The sequence below is a fragment of the Salpingoeca rosetta genome (genome assembly GCF_000188695.1).
Source record: "Salpingoeca rosetta unplaced genomic scaffold supercont1.27, whole genome shotgun sequence".
NCBI classification, from domain to species: domain Eukaryota; class Choanoflagellata; order Craspedida; family Salpingoecidae; genus Salpingoeca; species Salpingoeca rosetta.
The window spans coordinates 78,145-92,597 of record NW_004754907.1 but is presented as its reverse complement, the minus strand read 5'-3'; the positions used below and the strand labels follow the sequence as shown (position 1 = coordinate 92,597).

Genomic DNA, 14,453 nt, shown 5'->3' with positions numbered 1-14,453 from the left:
GTCGATGATGATGATGATGATGATGATGATGATGATGATGATGATGATGATGATGATGATGATGATGATGATGATGATGATGATGATGATGATGATGATGATGATGATGATGATGATGATGATGATGATGATGATGATGATGATGATGATGATGATGATGATGATGATGATGCTGTTGTTGTGCACGAATGCCCCTTGCACGAACACATGGGCAAGCGCCAGCGTGTTCTTTGATGTCTCTTCCCCACCGACACCACCACCATCACCTCATCTCAACCACCACAACTGTGTGTGTGCGTGCGTGCGTGTGTGTGCGTGTGCGTGTGTGCGTGTGTGCAGGGAGTGAATCTTGTTATCAACTTTGATTTCCCGCCATCCGCAAACGAATACATCCACCGCGTTGGTGCGTACACCATGAACTGCTGGTGTGGTGGTGTGGTGTTGTGTGGTCTCGTGCACGTGCTTGTGTGTGAACATGCGAAGAAGTGTTTGTGACTGTGATTGCGAGGTGGAATGAAATATATTTCATCAATCACTGACCGCCACCCACGCCCATGACCATGATCATCAACCTGTTCAGGCCGGACTGGCCGTGCTGGGCGCACGGGTACCGCCATCACATTCTTCACAACACGCGACGCTCCCATCCTCAGATCGTGAGCGCACTGTGCAGTGCATATGTGTTTGTGTTTGTGTTTGTGTGTGTGTGTTTGTGTGTGTTTGTGTGTGTTTGTGTGTGTTTGTGTGTGTGTGTGTGTTTGTGTCTGTGTGTGTGTTTGTGTTTGCGTTTGTGTGTTTGTGTTTGTTTGTGTGTGCGTGTGTCTGTGTTTGTATGTGTGTGTGTGTTTGTGTTTGTGTTTGTCTTCCCTTCTGTCTGTGTCAACACAGCCATACATCCTTCTATTCACTGCCTTCGTGCTCATGCTCCCAATTCCACCACCGCCACTGCCACCGCGTGTCGCCTGATTCAGGATTGCGTCTGTGATCCGGGCGTCTGGGTGCGATGTTCCCGACTGGATCTTCCAACTGCCAAACTTGCCGTACGTTCACTGCAGGAGAGCAGGCAATGCGGAACGTGGCGATGGGTGTGGCAGCTGATGCTGCCTGTTTGAACAGCATGATGAGCATTGCTCCTGAGGCACAAACACTCCCTCCCTCACGCACACAACCAACTCACTTCCTCACGCACACAACCAACACACACACATATACACACATACAATCAACACACACATACACACATACAAACACACACACATATACACACACACGCGCACACAACCAACTCACACACACACAACCAACTCACACACACACACACACACACACACCCCGCACCCCCAATATCCCCCGCACGACTGCAGGAAGAAGCAGCGGTCGCGGACGGTGACGCGCGCGACGATCAGCTCGAGCGCAGCGGCGATGATGGCGGACAAGGCAAAGCGGCGCGCGTGGGCAGAGAAGCAGCGCGCCGGCAAGGGAAAGAAGGCGAAGCGCGGGAAGAAGAAGAGTGGTGGTCGTGGTGGCGGTGGTGGTTCGAAGAAGGGGAAGAAGCAGGGTGCTGTGGACTTGGCAGAGTGATGGATGAGGGTGGATGGTTCTTCTCTCATACATGCATACGCTGCGATGGATGAACATGTGAATGAGTGGAAACGCTGAAACATTGCAGTGGGAAGAGTGCAGGCAGAGAGAGGAAGGGGTAGGGAGAGGAAGGAGGAGGAGGCAGTCGCACACACACATGCAGACACACAAAACACACACACACACACACACACACACACACACACACACACACACACACACACACACACACACACACACACACACACACACACACACACACACACACACACAAAAGTTGACTCGACGAGCCTTGGCGACACGACACACAGAGAAGTAGTAAAGATGACTCATCAGCTGTTTTTGTTGTGTCCCAACAAAGATGAGAAGATGCGTTTTGCGCACACACACCCCACGCACACAGCAAACAAAGCCGCCCTCATTTCTCACTGCCACGTCCACCCTGTCCGTCGTCGCATCTGCACCTCTCATTTCGCCGACGTCCTGTCCTGTTGTCCTGAGGTGCGCTGGATGGAGAGGGCTCTGTGTGTACCTATGTGCATGTATGTGTGTGTGTGTCGAAATGTGCATGTATGTGTGTGCATGTGTGTGTGTGTACGTGTGTTCGCCTTGCTCATCGCAGCAGTGGCGTTGTCCTGCAACAGCATGCAAGAGCTCATCTCTTTTGGGTTTCACTCGCCTGTCCGGAGCAGAGAACACCCACAAGGAAGCGGAGAGACACAGATCTGCGTGTTTTGGCAAGGCCGAGTTCGGCATCATGGCAGACTCCTTTTCGCTGAAGATCGTGTCAAAGTTTGAGGTTGCCCCACACTCCATCGGCAATGGCAGGTTTGGCATGGTCTTCCCGGCCGCTATTGCCAACTCAGAGGTACCTGTTGTGTGTGTGTGTGTGTGCCTGTGTGTGTGTGTGTGTGTGTGTGTGTGTGTGTGTCTATGTCCGTGTGTGTGTTTGCATGAACATGAAAGTGTTTGAACATCTCGCTCTCACACACACTCACTCAAACTCAACACTTGTGTGGTGTCATGGCTTGGTAATCAACCAGGCCAAGCGTCATGGCGTGCGAGGCATAATCGCCAAGAAGGTTCACATCAACAACCTGGAAGCGGAGTGAGTTCCTCCCACGCTGCCCCCCCCCCCCAACACTCGCTCGACACAACGCACGCTGCTTGTGTTATGCATGTCATGCCACCGCGCGCTTGCACACTTGTCCTGTACTCGCCACATTCAATTCACGATACGCAACACACACACACACACATACACACACACACACACACATACACACACACACACACCTCACAGGCGCTCTGAAGAGGACCGGCGGCGCGTGGTGCTGCAGGAGATCGACCTGCACCAGGGTTTGCGTCACCCCAACATTGCAAAGCTCATCGACTACCAACTGCTGTACAAGGTACCCCGCACGCGCGTGCGTGTGCGCGTGAGTGGGTGTACGTGTGCGTTTGTGCGTGAGGCGGGGGGCAATACCATGACTCAGCGATTTTGATCTTTGCGTGAACCATCCTGCTTGACTCACGCCAAACATTGTCAACGTTGTCATCATTGTGAACAATGACGACGAACGACCGCCGCTACCATCATCATCATCATCATCATCATCATCATCATCATCATCATCACCACCACCACCACCACCACCATTACGACGTGCCAGGATCCACACACGCGCCAAGAGCACCCTGCTGGGCGACACGAGTTCAACGTGGCCTGGCTGTTTGTGGAGCGTCTTGGGTTCTCGCTCGTGGAGGCAATGGACAGGAACATCCCAGTCAACATCGCCGATGTAATTGATGACGTCACCGCCGCGCTCGCTTTCATCCACAGCAAAGATGTGCTCCACAGGTGTGTGTGTGTCAGTGTGTGTGTGTATGTGTGCGTGTGCGTGTTTCAACAGGAACACGTTGTTGCCTTGTCTTTGGTGTGCATATTTGATTGCTGTTACTGCCCACTCAAAAGCACACCTTAACCACCACCACCACCACCACCACCGCCACCAACAGGGACGTGTCGCCTGGCAACATCATGGGTGTGTACGACGATCAGCGCAAGCGCACGGTGTTCAAGATGATTGACTTTGGCGTCTCCCGCCACAAGTTGACACACGAGCACCCGATCACCACCGTTGCCGGTACCCGCGGGCTGCAGGCGCGGGAATACCTCCTCGTCGAGGCCTGTGAGTCACACCAGGACGTGCGTGTGCGTGAGCGTGGGCGTTTGCGTGGGTGTGTTTACGTGTGTGAATGCGTGTGTGACCTCATGCACCAACCCACGTCATGGTGTTTTTCCTTCCTCAACCAATAATGGCGTGTGTGTGTGTGTGTGTGGATGTGTGTGTGTGTGTGTGTTCTTACGCAGTGCCCCGCGAGCTGTCTCTGCTGCATGAAGGCAACGACCGCGCCCTTGTATCCACCAAGGTGACCCACACATACCGTCATGTACATGCATGCATGCATTCGTGCATGTGTACACTCGTGCTTGCAGCGTGCGGCGTTGTCACCACTCGATCGCTCGCAGTTGCTGTTCCACTCGGGCCTCGTGCCTTTACACACGCATTCACATCATTCTTGGCTTGCACCGTGCTTCTTTCTCACTCGTTCGCACGCACGCACGCACACACATACATACACACATGCATATACAAACACATACACACGTGCCGCGACCATCCTCCTCCCCCCAATGCACGCATCTGCGACCACAGGTGGACATGTATTCGCTCGGCGCCACGCTGTATTACTTCCTCGTGCGCCACGTGCCGCAGGACACCGCTGCCAGCACCGTTCACACCGATCTCCGGCAGAGCCACTACCACCGCCACACCACCGACGGCATTGGTGTTGGCGATGGCGATGATGGGCGTGCTGGTGACAACAACACCAACAGCGACGGAATGCTTGCGGTCATATTGCAGTCGCTGCTGCAGCCGCGACCAGAGATGCGCCCGTCAGCAGTGGACACGCAGATCTGTGAGTTTGTTGTGGCTTGCGGCATTGTGCGTGTGCGTGCGTGTGTGTATGCGTGTGTACGTGTGTGTGTGCGTGCGTGTGCATGCGTGCGTGTGCATGTATGTGTGCGTGCGTGTTGAAGGGATTACATCACTTCATTGACATGTCCGCTCTGTCCTCTGCAATTTCCTCATTCTCCACACCATACCTCCTGACCACCAATCAATCACCCATCACCACCACCACCAATCACGACTGCCAGTGGCTGCTGCGTACCGCGTGCTCCGTGGCGATCGCAGCGCTGTTCTCCGCCGGTTTGGCCTCGACCCGGACTACTCGTCTGTGAAAGGCATCAGTCTCGCTGCACTCCGTCGTGAGGTGGCGGCGGCCGTCCGCAACGCCAAGTCCCAGTGGGGAAAGCGCGGCGTCTTTGATGTCCACGACCTTGTTGCCGGTCTGAAGAAAGGTGGGGTGTTGGCGCTGTGGTTTGGCGATTTGCGCCTGCGTGTGTCATGATGTGCTTCGAAACATCAGCTACAGTTGCGTGTTGGTGCTTGACGTGTTGACCAATCGATCACTGTTGATTGATTATCCTTTAGTGCCAGCATCATTGGAGAAGTCTCATCATCACCCATCTCTGTGTCGCGTTGCTCACGTATTGCACACACACACACACACACACACACATAAACACACACACGCAGTGTTGTCGCTGGACGTTGTTCGTCCCGTGAGTGTGATGGACTTCAGCACGTTGGACGAGAAGACGGTGCTCCTCTACCCAGATGACACCTTCCCAGACTACACGTGAGGTTTCACGGCGTGTGCTCGTGGTCCTGTATGCTTGGGTGGCCGTACTGTGTCGTTCGTTGTCGTCATTGGTTTTGCCTGGACTATCTCCGCGAATCACCTGCACTGTGTCAAATCAACCCACACACACACACCCCCTCACACGCACCCCCTCACACGCACACACACACACACACACAATCACACAATCACACAATCACACACACACACACACACACACACACACACACACACACACACACACACACACACACACACCAACAGCGTGGGTCTGTTCCGCCATCGGCTGCAGGAGCAGTGGAATGAGGACGATGACGTGTGCATCGTCGTTGCTCTTCGTCACCGCGACGAGCTCGACGCGTGCCTGGACCCTGCTGCACTCGACAGCCTCTTCACGGGTGACACGTCTGCACCAATTCCGCGCTGCTGCTTCGAGACCGGCACGGTGAGACCACGCGTTGCGTGATGCGTGATGCGTGATGGGCACCTGCATGCATGCAGGTATTCATGTGCGTAGTTGTGTGTGTGTGTGTGTGCACGTGTGCGTGCGTATGTACATGTGTGTGTGTGTGTGTGTGTGTGTGTGTGTGTGTGTGTGTGTGTGTGTGTGTGTGTCGAACAACAACTTCGTGTTTTCTGCACGTTATGAACGCTCACCCATCCACGCTCATCATTACCGTATCACCACCACCGCCACTGTCACCAGTCGCTGCGCCTGTTTGTGCTGCGCAACCCCCGGTTTGACCTTCACAGCAGCTTCATGTCTCGTCTCGATGGGGACAGGCTCATCACCACCGAAATCATTGGAAGCCCACAGGACGAATACGTTCGCACACTCACAAAGATCAAGGACAAGGTACATGATTGCAGGGGGATTGCAGGGGGACACTGTTTGTGCATGTGTGTGTGTGTGTGTGCAAGTGTGTGTGTATGTGTGTGTTTGTGTGTTGGGGGTACACGTCGTGTAATGCGCGTGCATGTTTGTCTGCATACATAATCTGACGCTCACCTCACCACCACCACCACCACCACCACCACCACCACCACCACTATCCCTGTTGCTGCTGATGATGACAGGAGGCCGCGTGGGCCGCCATTCTCGACCGCATCTCGTCTATGTGTCGTCAGTGGTCGAAGGTCACGCGCGAACTGCACGAGCGGTTTGAGTTTACAGAGCAGGTGCGATGGTGATGATGGTGGTGGCGGTGGTGGTGGTGGTGAGGATGATGATGATTGGTGGTGGTGGGCTGTCACGTCCATGGGTACTCATTCGGCTGGAGGGCGTCCACGCTTGTTCACACCACAGCATCAACTGCTATGCACTCAACCGCAATCTCCGATCGTTCTCACGTTCCGTCGCTCGTCTCGCCTCGCACACACACACACACACACACACACACACACACACACACACACTCTCTCTCTCTCTCTCTCTCTCTCTCTCTCAACAGAGAATTGAGGTGCTCATTCCAAACGCAAAGCGCACATTCGAATCCCTGGCCGAGCTTGACAGCAACCCGGTTCCATGCGAGCTGTATGACTTTTGCCGTCGACAGCTCAAACAATGGGTACGTGGTGTCGCATGATGACACGGTGGCGCGTATCCATTGTATGCGTGTGTGTGTATGCGTGTGTGTGTGTGTGTGTGCATGCATGTTGACACATGTTGCGTGTTTGCATGTCGATGCTCTTCGAGCGTCCATGGCATTGCTGATGCCAATGAAGTTCTCACCACCTTCCCTCACCGTCCGTCACCACCATCATCTCCCACCAAAACACATCACCATCCCACCATCACCGCAGCGCAATGGCGGCGAGATGAAGCCTCACCACTACCGCCTTCTCATACAGGGGTGGGAGCGCGAGGCTCAGGGCTTCAACACAAACCTCAGGCGTGAACTGCTGTTCTCGGCCATTGTGAAGCTGCGTGAGGGGCAACGCTTGATCGAGAACGATGCCATTGTCAACAGGAATGACAGCGATGTGATCGCTGATGAGCTTCGCACCGCAATGCTGCAGACCTCCAGCCGTCCCGTCACCACGCAGATGCAGCTGCCCACGACCGATTACTCCATCATCGACCACTGCGACGTGCCCCTGCACCCCAACCAGGAGGCGTCATCCACAGATGCCGTGGTGGCCAGCATCCGTGACATGGACCCTGCATGGCAGTTTGACTCTTCCTCGCCGCGCGCCAAGAGCCAGCACACGCACGCGGACACCACGGAGGCCACTACTACCGCTATTGTTGAAGACGGCGACACTGCCGACATGGATGGTGATGGTCATGGTGATGGTGAGCTTGTGGCGGATGCTGCTGCCATTGATGATGACGACGAGCAAGGCGATGCTGCTGCTGCTGCTGATGATGATGATGTGCGGGCGACTGAGGTGATGGTTCGCGACATGGAATCTGCGGCATCTGCAGACACGGGCAGTGACGAAGACGAGGATTTGCACACCGCCACCACTGTTGACGAGGAGCAAGAGCAAAAGGAGCACGCAGGGGAGGACGAGCAAGGCAAAGAAGGTGAATACGATGATGACGATGATGACGATGATGGTGGTGAGGAGGAGGGACAGGCAGACAAGACACCGACAGCATCGACATCAGCGCCGCCAGATGACGACGACTTTGTGATTGTGTCCAGCGAGAACAAAGGAGAAGGTGAAGCGAGGGAAGAAGAGGGGAACGAAGAAGAGGAGGAAGAGAAGAAAGAGGGTCACGGTGGCGACGGCGACAGCCGCTTGGATGTGGTGACGCGTTGGCAGAATGCAACGCGCCTGAACAACGTGCTGCTGTTCCAGAAGCAGCAGCTGCAGGCCGAGCAGGAAGGGCTGAAGCAGAGCATGGTGCGGGTGCGGCTCGAAGCAAAGGAGAAGGAGAGGCAGGCTGCTCGCACGCAGCAGCGGCTGGCAGCGGCAGAGCAGGCGACGAAAGACGCGCAGAAGCAGCTTGAGGAGATGAAGGCTCAGGTGGAGGCGCTCACGTGCATGACCGCAACTGGCGGGGATGGCACGACCGGCACCTCGCCATCTATGGCAGACGTGCACCGCCAGCTGCTTGAGCTTGTGAGGGCGAAGCGAGCCATGGAGGCCGAGAGCAAGACGCAGCGCGAGCAGTATGAGAAGGAGGTGATTGCGCTGAGGAAGCAGCTGGCAGGGCTCAAGCTGATGCAGGCCACCACCATTCACACGCTAAATGGCGCCGCCAACGGGACCAGTGCTTCTGCTGCTGGCAATGACGACGATGACGAGAAGACCGTGTCCGTGCCGCTCTAATCAAAGCGTGTGTGAGTTGTGAGAGTGTGTGCGTGTGTGTGTGTGTTTGTATGCCGGTTTTGTTGCTGTTGCTGTTGTTGTGGTTGACGTTACAACATTGCGTTTTTGTTACGTCCCGTTGGTTGCACATTCATGCGCATGCTTCTTTTGAAGCGCGTGATCTGGCATTTGTTTTGTTCAAGTTGCGTTCTTTCGTTCTTCCTGCTGTTCCTTGCTTACCGCATTAATTTCAGTGCGTGGACCTTTGAGCCGTACTGCCCACATCTTGTCGGCGTTGTGCGTTATGTCTCGTTTCACAAGCAAATACACGCCAAAAGCCATCAAGCACACACAGAATGCTCATGCGAATGACAATGACATCACAACCACCACCAACACCACCATCACTGCTATTCAGCTATCATGATTGTATTGCGTTGGACGTGTCATGGGTCAAACTTTGCGTCGACATTCACGTCCGTATGTAACAACTTTGCGTCAGCAACACACACACACACACACACACACACAGCAAGTGCACAGATGAATGGATTAACAGCAACAAATTGCAAGACAATGGCCTTAACCAAACATATCACGTTCGACTAACAAGCTTCGCAAAACCCAAGATACACAAACACATGGAACACACCGGGACAAACCACGACACGAACACGAACGGGAAGTGATGCACTTTGTTTGCAATGGCACGGGAGTGCGTGCATGTTCAGTAGTATGTTTCGCGGAAGGCAAATCCAGTCGGGTACTTGCGAATGAACCACTTGCGAATCTCATCAAACATGAGGATTGAGACGGAGAAGGGGAGCGGAGTGAGCCAGTGGCGGAACAGCAGCGGGCGCATGTTCAGTGCGACGTCGGTGCCCGGTGCATACGACAGCACAGCAGCGAGCGCCGTCTCAAAAAAGAGCGCAAACGTCAGCACGCCGTTCCTGTTGGGGGGTGGAGGGTGGGGGAGAAGAGGGACATGGTGGGTGAGGTAGTGCGAGGAAAAATGGGAGAGAGAATGTGTGTGCAACACGTGTGCATATGCATGTATGTACGCATGCATTTATCTATTTATGCAGGCGGTTGTATTTCGCTAATTGCGCCACAACCGCAACATCCACTCTCGCTCACCACCACCACCACCATCACTGCATGTGCTCACCGCATGCCCTGCTGCATGAGGGAGAGACGACGCGTCTTGCAGATGACCAGATCGGTCCATTGCGCAATGACGATGGAGACGAAGAACGCCGTCTGGCACGTCGCCTCGAGGTCCTTGCGCTGGTCATACGTCTGCAGGCGGCCATGGTGGCGGTGGTGGTGATGATGATGATGAAGTGTTGCAGTGGTGGGGTGGTGGTGGACGAGGGAATTGTCGTGTGGTTGAGTGAACTGATGGGTTTGGTGATTAGACAAAACGGCAGCCAGGCAGCTTCAAGCGCAAGGCCGCACAACACCACTGCACCACCCGCATGTTCCCGCCTCTTCCCGCTCACCCATTGCTGGCCGTAGCTGTCTGTGACTTCCTCGAAGTTGCGGTCGTCCCAGTCGTCACGAAGACCAAACACGTCGTTCATCAAGAAGCCATATTCGCTCATCTGCGTGCAGTATGTGAAGAAGCCAGCTGCCGTCTGGACTGCGCCAATGAGGAGGTACGTCATGCACAGCAGCCGGATGTTGACGAGGCGGTCCTTGGTTGGGTTGCGCGGTGGTCGCATCATGATGTCGGACTCCGGGCCCTCGTACGCCAGCGAAATGGCGGGCACCTGGGCCGTGTAAACGCGTTGTGTGGGTGGGTGGGGGGGGGGAGGGAGGGAGGGAGGATTTGGAGTCGAGTTGAGGGGATAGGTATGGGATGAGTGAGAGAAATGGAAAGCGATAGCGCGACAAGGCAAACAGAACGGAACAAAGGCGACACGGCTGAAGCAGGCACACACACACACACGCACGCACACACACACACACACACAGACACACAGACAGACACACACACACACACACAGACACACAGACAGACAGACACACACACACACACGCGCGCATACGCACCATATCTGTTCCGAGATCGATGCAAAGAATGGTGACGGTGCCGAGGGGAAGCGGGGCGGAAGCGAGAACGAAGAAGAGGAACGGGGTCAACTCAGGCAGTTTGGATGTGAGGGTGTAGGCAATGGACTTCTTAAGGTTGTCGAAGATGAGTCGCCCTTCCTCCACGCCAGTCACAATGGACGCAAAGTTGTCGTCAAGGAGAATCATGTCTGCTGCCTGCTTGGACACATCGGAGCCAGCGATACCCATGGCAACACCAATGTCAGCCTTCTTCAGCGCAGGGGAGTCGTTCACACCATCGCCCGTCACAGCAACAATCTGGCCAGCACGCTGGCAGCCTGAGGTGGTGTTGATGTGGGATGGGTGAAGTTCGGAAGGGAAGGGGAGGAGAATGTGAGGAGGAGGGCAATGGGAGCGAGTACGCGTTGGCATAGGCGTTGTATGATGCGACGTGAGGCAGACACAAGGGCATAATGAACAGGGAATTGTTACCCATCAACGTGCACACACGCGCACAGACACAGACACACACACACCGCAGCAGCAGCAGGGGTATCGCACCTTCGACGATGATGAGTTTCTGCTGTGGAGATGTACGGGCAAACACAATCTCAGTGTGGTTGGCGAGCACGTGGTCAAGGTCCTCTGCCGACATGTCTGCCAGCGTGGAGCCCTGAAGTCAAAGACACAATCGTGCATTGAGCGCCGGTGTGCATGTGTGAACGACAACAGAGGGGAAGAGACATGCATGCAACAAGGGCACTGCGAAGGCACGTGTCATGAATAAAGAACACAGTGAAGGATTGAAGCCACTTAAAATAAAACAAAATGGACACCTTGACGACGATGGCACCAGGTTCCGACAGGTCAATGGACGAAGCGTCCACCCCGCGCTCCTCTGCAAGATCATCGATAGTTTTCTCCGTGTAGATGATGCCGACTTGCTTCGCAATCGCCTGCGCTGTCACGGGGTGGTCGCCCGTCACCATGATGACCTGTGTGTGCGTGTGCGTGCGTGTGAGTGTGTGTGTATGTGTGTATGTGTTGTGAGTGGGAAAAGCGAGCGTGAGAAAATCCAAGCCAGCTTGGTGCACACGAAGGCCAGACAGCCACATGCACACGCACGCACGCACACACACACACACACACATGTTCAGTGGCTCACCTTGATACCGGCAGAGCGGCACTTTGCGACGGCGTTGGGGACGGCGGGGCGAGGGGGATCAATCATGGCAAAGAGACCGCAGTACACGAGACCTTCGAGTGGGAAGTTGGCGGGCTGGGTCTCAAACTGGTAACCAGAAGGGTACTGGTCGGCGGGGAGGCGGAGGCAGGCAAAGCCAAGCACACGCTCGCCACGCTTGCCGAGGGCGGTGTTGTTGTCCTCAAACTTCTTGCGATCCGCCTCGGTCATGTCGACAATCTCGCCGTTGCGGTAGAGATGCGAACAGCGGTTGATGATGCGCTCGGGGGCACCCTGCAATCGATGATGATGATGATGATGATGATGATGATGATGATGATGATGATGATGATGATGATGATGATGATGATGATGGTCGTGAGGATGGTGGTGATGATAGTGAGCGACGTCGTGTTCGATGTCACGGACAGAAAAGCAGGCAAGAATGATACAATGCGCGCAGTTGTACATACAAACACAGACAGAGACACACACGCCACATGTACACACATAGAGCACAGCAAAATAGTCGCACCTTCATGACGAGGAGGTAGCGCGGGTCGTCGTCTGGTGTCTCGTGCACAGAGACCTGGTACTTGTTCTTCGAGTTGAAGGGAATGTCAGCCACATTTGGGTACTTGGAGCGCTCGCCAACAACGAGCGAATCCTTGACGGACTTTGTCTCTGTCAGCACGCGTGCAGCGTTACGCTCCGTGTACTTGAAGATGGCGGACTCAGACGCATCGCCAATTGTGTCACGCCGGAGGATGGGCACGTCACTGAAGTCCTCGCCGGGGTTTGGCGGGCGGAAGTTGGCCTGCGGTTAAGGTGGTGGTGGTGGTGGTCGTGGTGATCATCGGGGGTATCACATAACATGCACAAGTTACATCCACAAACTCACACAAGCGAACGGACAAACACACACACACACACACACACACACACACACACACACACACACACACACACACACACAGCCCATACCTTGTTGCAAAGGACGGCGACGCGAAAGAGGGCGAGGTAGGAGTCGTTGATGTCAAACTGCATCTTCTTCTCCACCTTCGGGTCCGTGTTGATCTCTCGAATCTCTTGATCAAAGCAAATGTGTGCAACCGTCATGTTGTTCTGCGTCAGGGTGCCGGTCTTGTCGGAGCAGATGGTGGAGGTGGAGCCAAGCGTCTCCACAGCCTCCAGGTTCTTCACGAGGCAGTTCTTCGTCGCCATCTTCTTTGCCGTCAGCGTCAGGCACACCGTCACCGTGGCGAGCAGACCCTCTGGTCAAGTCATTTCGGGAGAGGGGATGTGTGTGTGTGTGTGTGTGTGTGGTTATGTTTAACACGAACGCGTGAGCTGAGGCAAAGCGAGAGTAACAACCATGTACGGCCACACTCACTCACACCCACCCCCCCCACACACACAATACAACACACGCACACCCCTCCAGCACCCCCCCCCCAACATACAGACAAACCAAAGTGCAAGGGAGATGCTTACCTGGCACCTGAGCGACAATGATACCGATGAGGAAGATGACGGCGTCGAGCCAGAAGTAGCCGATGGCGAGCGAAATGGCAAAGAAGATCGCACCAACTGCACACAATGACGATGCAAGAGGGGAGGGGGGAAGAGGTTGTGTCAGTACACAAATGAACGTAGGGATGCGCGTATGAATGTAGGTATGAATGTATGGATGGGGTGTTTCTGTAAATGAGAGTGTGGTCGGTGTTGTGGTAGCGCGAGGTTTGCTGTCGTATGTGTCCATGAACGTGTTGCAGGAAACCACACCAATCATGGCGACGATGGTGATGATCTTGGTGAAGTGATGAATCTCCCGTGCAATTGGGGTTTCTGCAAGTGTTGTTCGACACGAAACGAGCGGGTGAGTCAAGGGGGATACGGCAATGGCAAGTAGTCATGGAGTTGCTGGGCGGATCAGTGGCCGTCTTGAAGCACACATGAGCTGACAGAGACAAATGCGAAAGCACAAGGCAGCCAAACAGACACACAGGCAGTCGGACACATACACACAGGCAGTCATGCACACGCACACATAGATACACACGCAGACAGACAGGCACACACCCACCCATACACAGAAACAGACACAGGGGCACACCCCCCACCCCCCCCCCCACACACACCTCCAGCATCGACGCCGCTTGCGAGGCCGGCGATGCGGCCGAGGACGGTGTTATCTCCGCATCGAATCACAATGCCAACACCAGACCCCTCCACGGCGTTGGTGGAGTAGAAGGCGATGTTCTGTGTCTCCAGTGGGTTGGCGTCTGTGCACTCTTTGCTGCGCTTCTGTGGCTCGGCCTCACCGGTGAGAGAGGAGTTGTCGACCTGTGGGGTGATGTTGCATGCAGGCACAACGCGTCAGCGCAAAGAGGTTGAGGAGGAGTAAGAACAAGCAGCAATGCAGAACACGGGATTGCGGACGAGTTTGGAAGCGCCATAATTCATAGGCCACATCCACGCACACGGATACACACACACACACACACACACACACACATGCTCACCTTGAGTCCCTGTGTCTCAATGAGGCGGAGGTCTGCAGGAATGCGATCGCCAGATTTGATCTCGACGACGTCAC

The 14,453-nt window shown here is 54.9% G+C and overlaps 3 protein-coding genes across 3 annotated transcripts in view; 2 read left to right on the top strand and 1 right to left on the bottom strand.

Moving 5' to 3' along the window:
- PTSG_08940 (uncharacterized protein) overlaps nucleotides 1-1,641 on the top strand; it is a gene marked incomplete at its 5' end in the record, with an annotated part of 5,111 nt that extends 3,470 nt beyond the window's left edge. Inside the window, 4 exons of the mRNA XM_004989680.1 lie at nucleotides 340-403; nucleotides 581-656; nucleotides 972-1,040; nucleotides 1,365-1,641. Coding sequence (XP_004989737.1) covers nucleotides 340-403; nucleotides 581-656; nucleotides 972-1,040; nucleotides 1,365-1,581 — 426 coding nt within the window. The 3' untranslated portion in view covers nucleotides 1,582-1,641. The remainder of the gene's footprint in view (nucleotides 1-339; nucleotides 404-580; nucleotides 657-971; nucleotides 1,041-1,364) is intronic.
- Nucleotides 1,642-1,966: 325 nt separating this feature from the next.
- On the top strand, nucleotides 1,967-8,958 carry PTSG_08939 (CAMK protein kinase). The gene is made up of 15 exons (XM_004989679.1): nucleotides 1,967-2,082; nucleotides 2,274-2,449; nucleotides 2,625-2,689; nucleotides 2,885-2,993; nucleotides 3,255-3,442; nucleotides 3,601-3,773; nucleotides 3,956-4,014; nucleotides 4,302-4,566; nucleotides 4,808-5,011; nucleotides 5,250-5,352; nucleotides 5,620-5,800; nucleotides 6,062-6,211; nucleotides 6,433-6,534; nucleotides 6,807-6,923; nucleotides 7,159-8,958. Exons 2-15 carry the CDS (start codon nucleotides 2,339-2,341, stop codon nucleotides 8,635-8,637), a joined length of 3,306 nt encoding a protein of 1,101 aa, XP_004989736.1. The 5' UTR covers nucleotides 1,967-2,082; nucleotides 2,274-2,338; the 3' UTR covers nucleotides 8,638-8,958.
- Nucleotides 8,959-9,343: 385 nt separating this feature from the next.
- PTSG_08937 (hydrogen/potassium-exchanging ATPase 4A) overlaps nucleotides 9,344-14,453 on the bottom strand; it is a gene marked incomplete at its 3' end in the record, with an annotated part of 6,711 nt that continues 1,601 nt past the window's right edge. Inside the window, exons 4-16 of the mRNA XM_004989678.1 lie at nucleotides 14,380-14,453; nucleotides 13,996-14,200; nucleotides 13,640-13,702; nucleotides 13,349-13,444; nucleotides 12,839-13,128; nucleotides 12,390-12,671; nucleotides 11,837-12,148; nucleotides 11,508-11,666; nucleotides 11,233-11,344; nucleotides 10,672-11,009; nucleotides 10,119-10,388; nucleotides 9,785-9,915; nucleotides 9,344-9,566 (exon numbers count right to left, since the gene is read on the bottom strand). The exon at nucleotides 14,380-14,453 is cut by the window's right edge and continues 522 nt beyond it. Coding sequence (XP_004989735.1) covers nucleotides 9,344-9,566; nucleotides 9,785-9,915; nucleotides 10,119-10,388; nucleotides 10,672-11,009; nucleotides 11,233-11,344; nucleotides 11,508-11,666; nucleotides 11,837-12,148; nucleotides 12,390-12,671; nucleotides 12,839-13,128; nucleotides 13,349-13,444; nucleotides 13,640-13,702; nucleotides 13,996-14,200; nucleotides 14,380-14,453 — 2,555 coding nt within the window. The remainder of the gene's footprint in view (nucleotides 9,567-9,784; nucleotides 9,916-10,118; nucleotides 10,389-10,671; nucleotides 11,010-11,232; nucleotides 11,345-11,507; nucleotides 11,667-11,836; nucleotides 12,149-12,389; nucleotides 12,672-12,838; nucleotides 13,129-13,348; nucleotides 13,445-13,639; nucleotides 13,703-13,995; nucleotides 14,201-14,379) is intronic.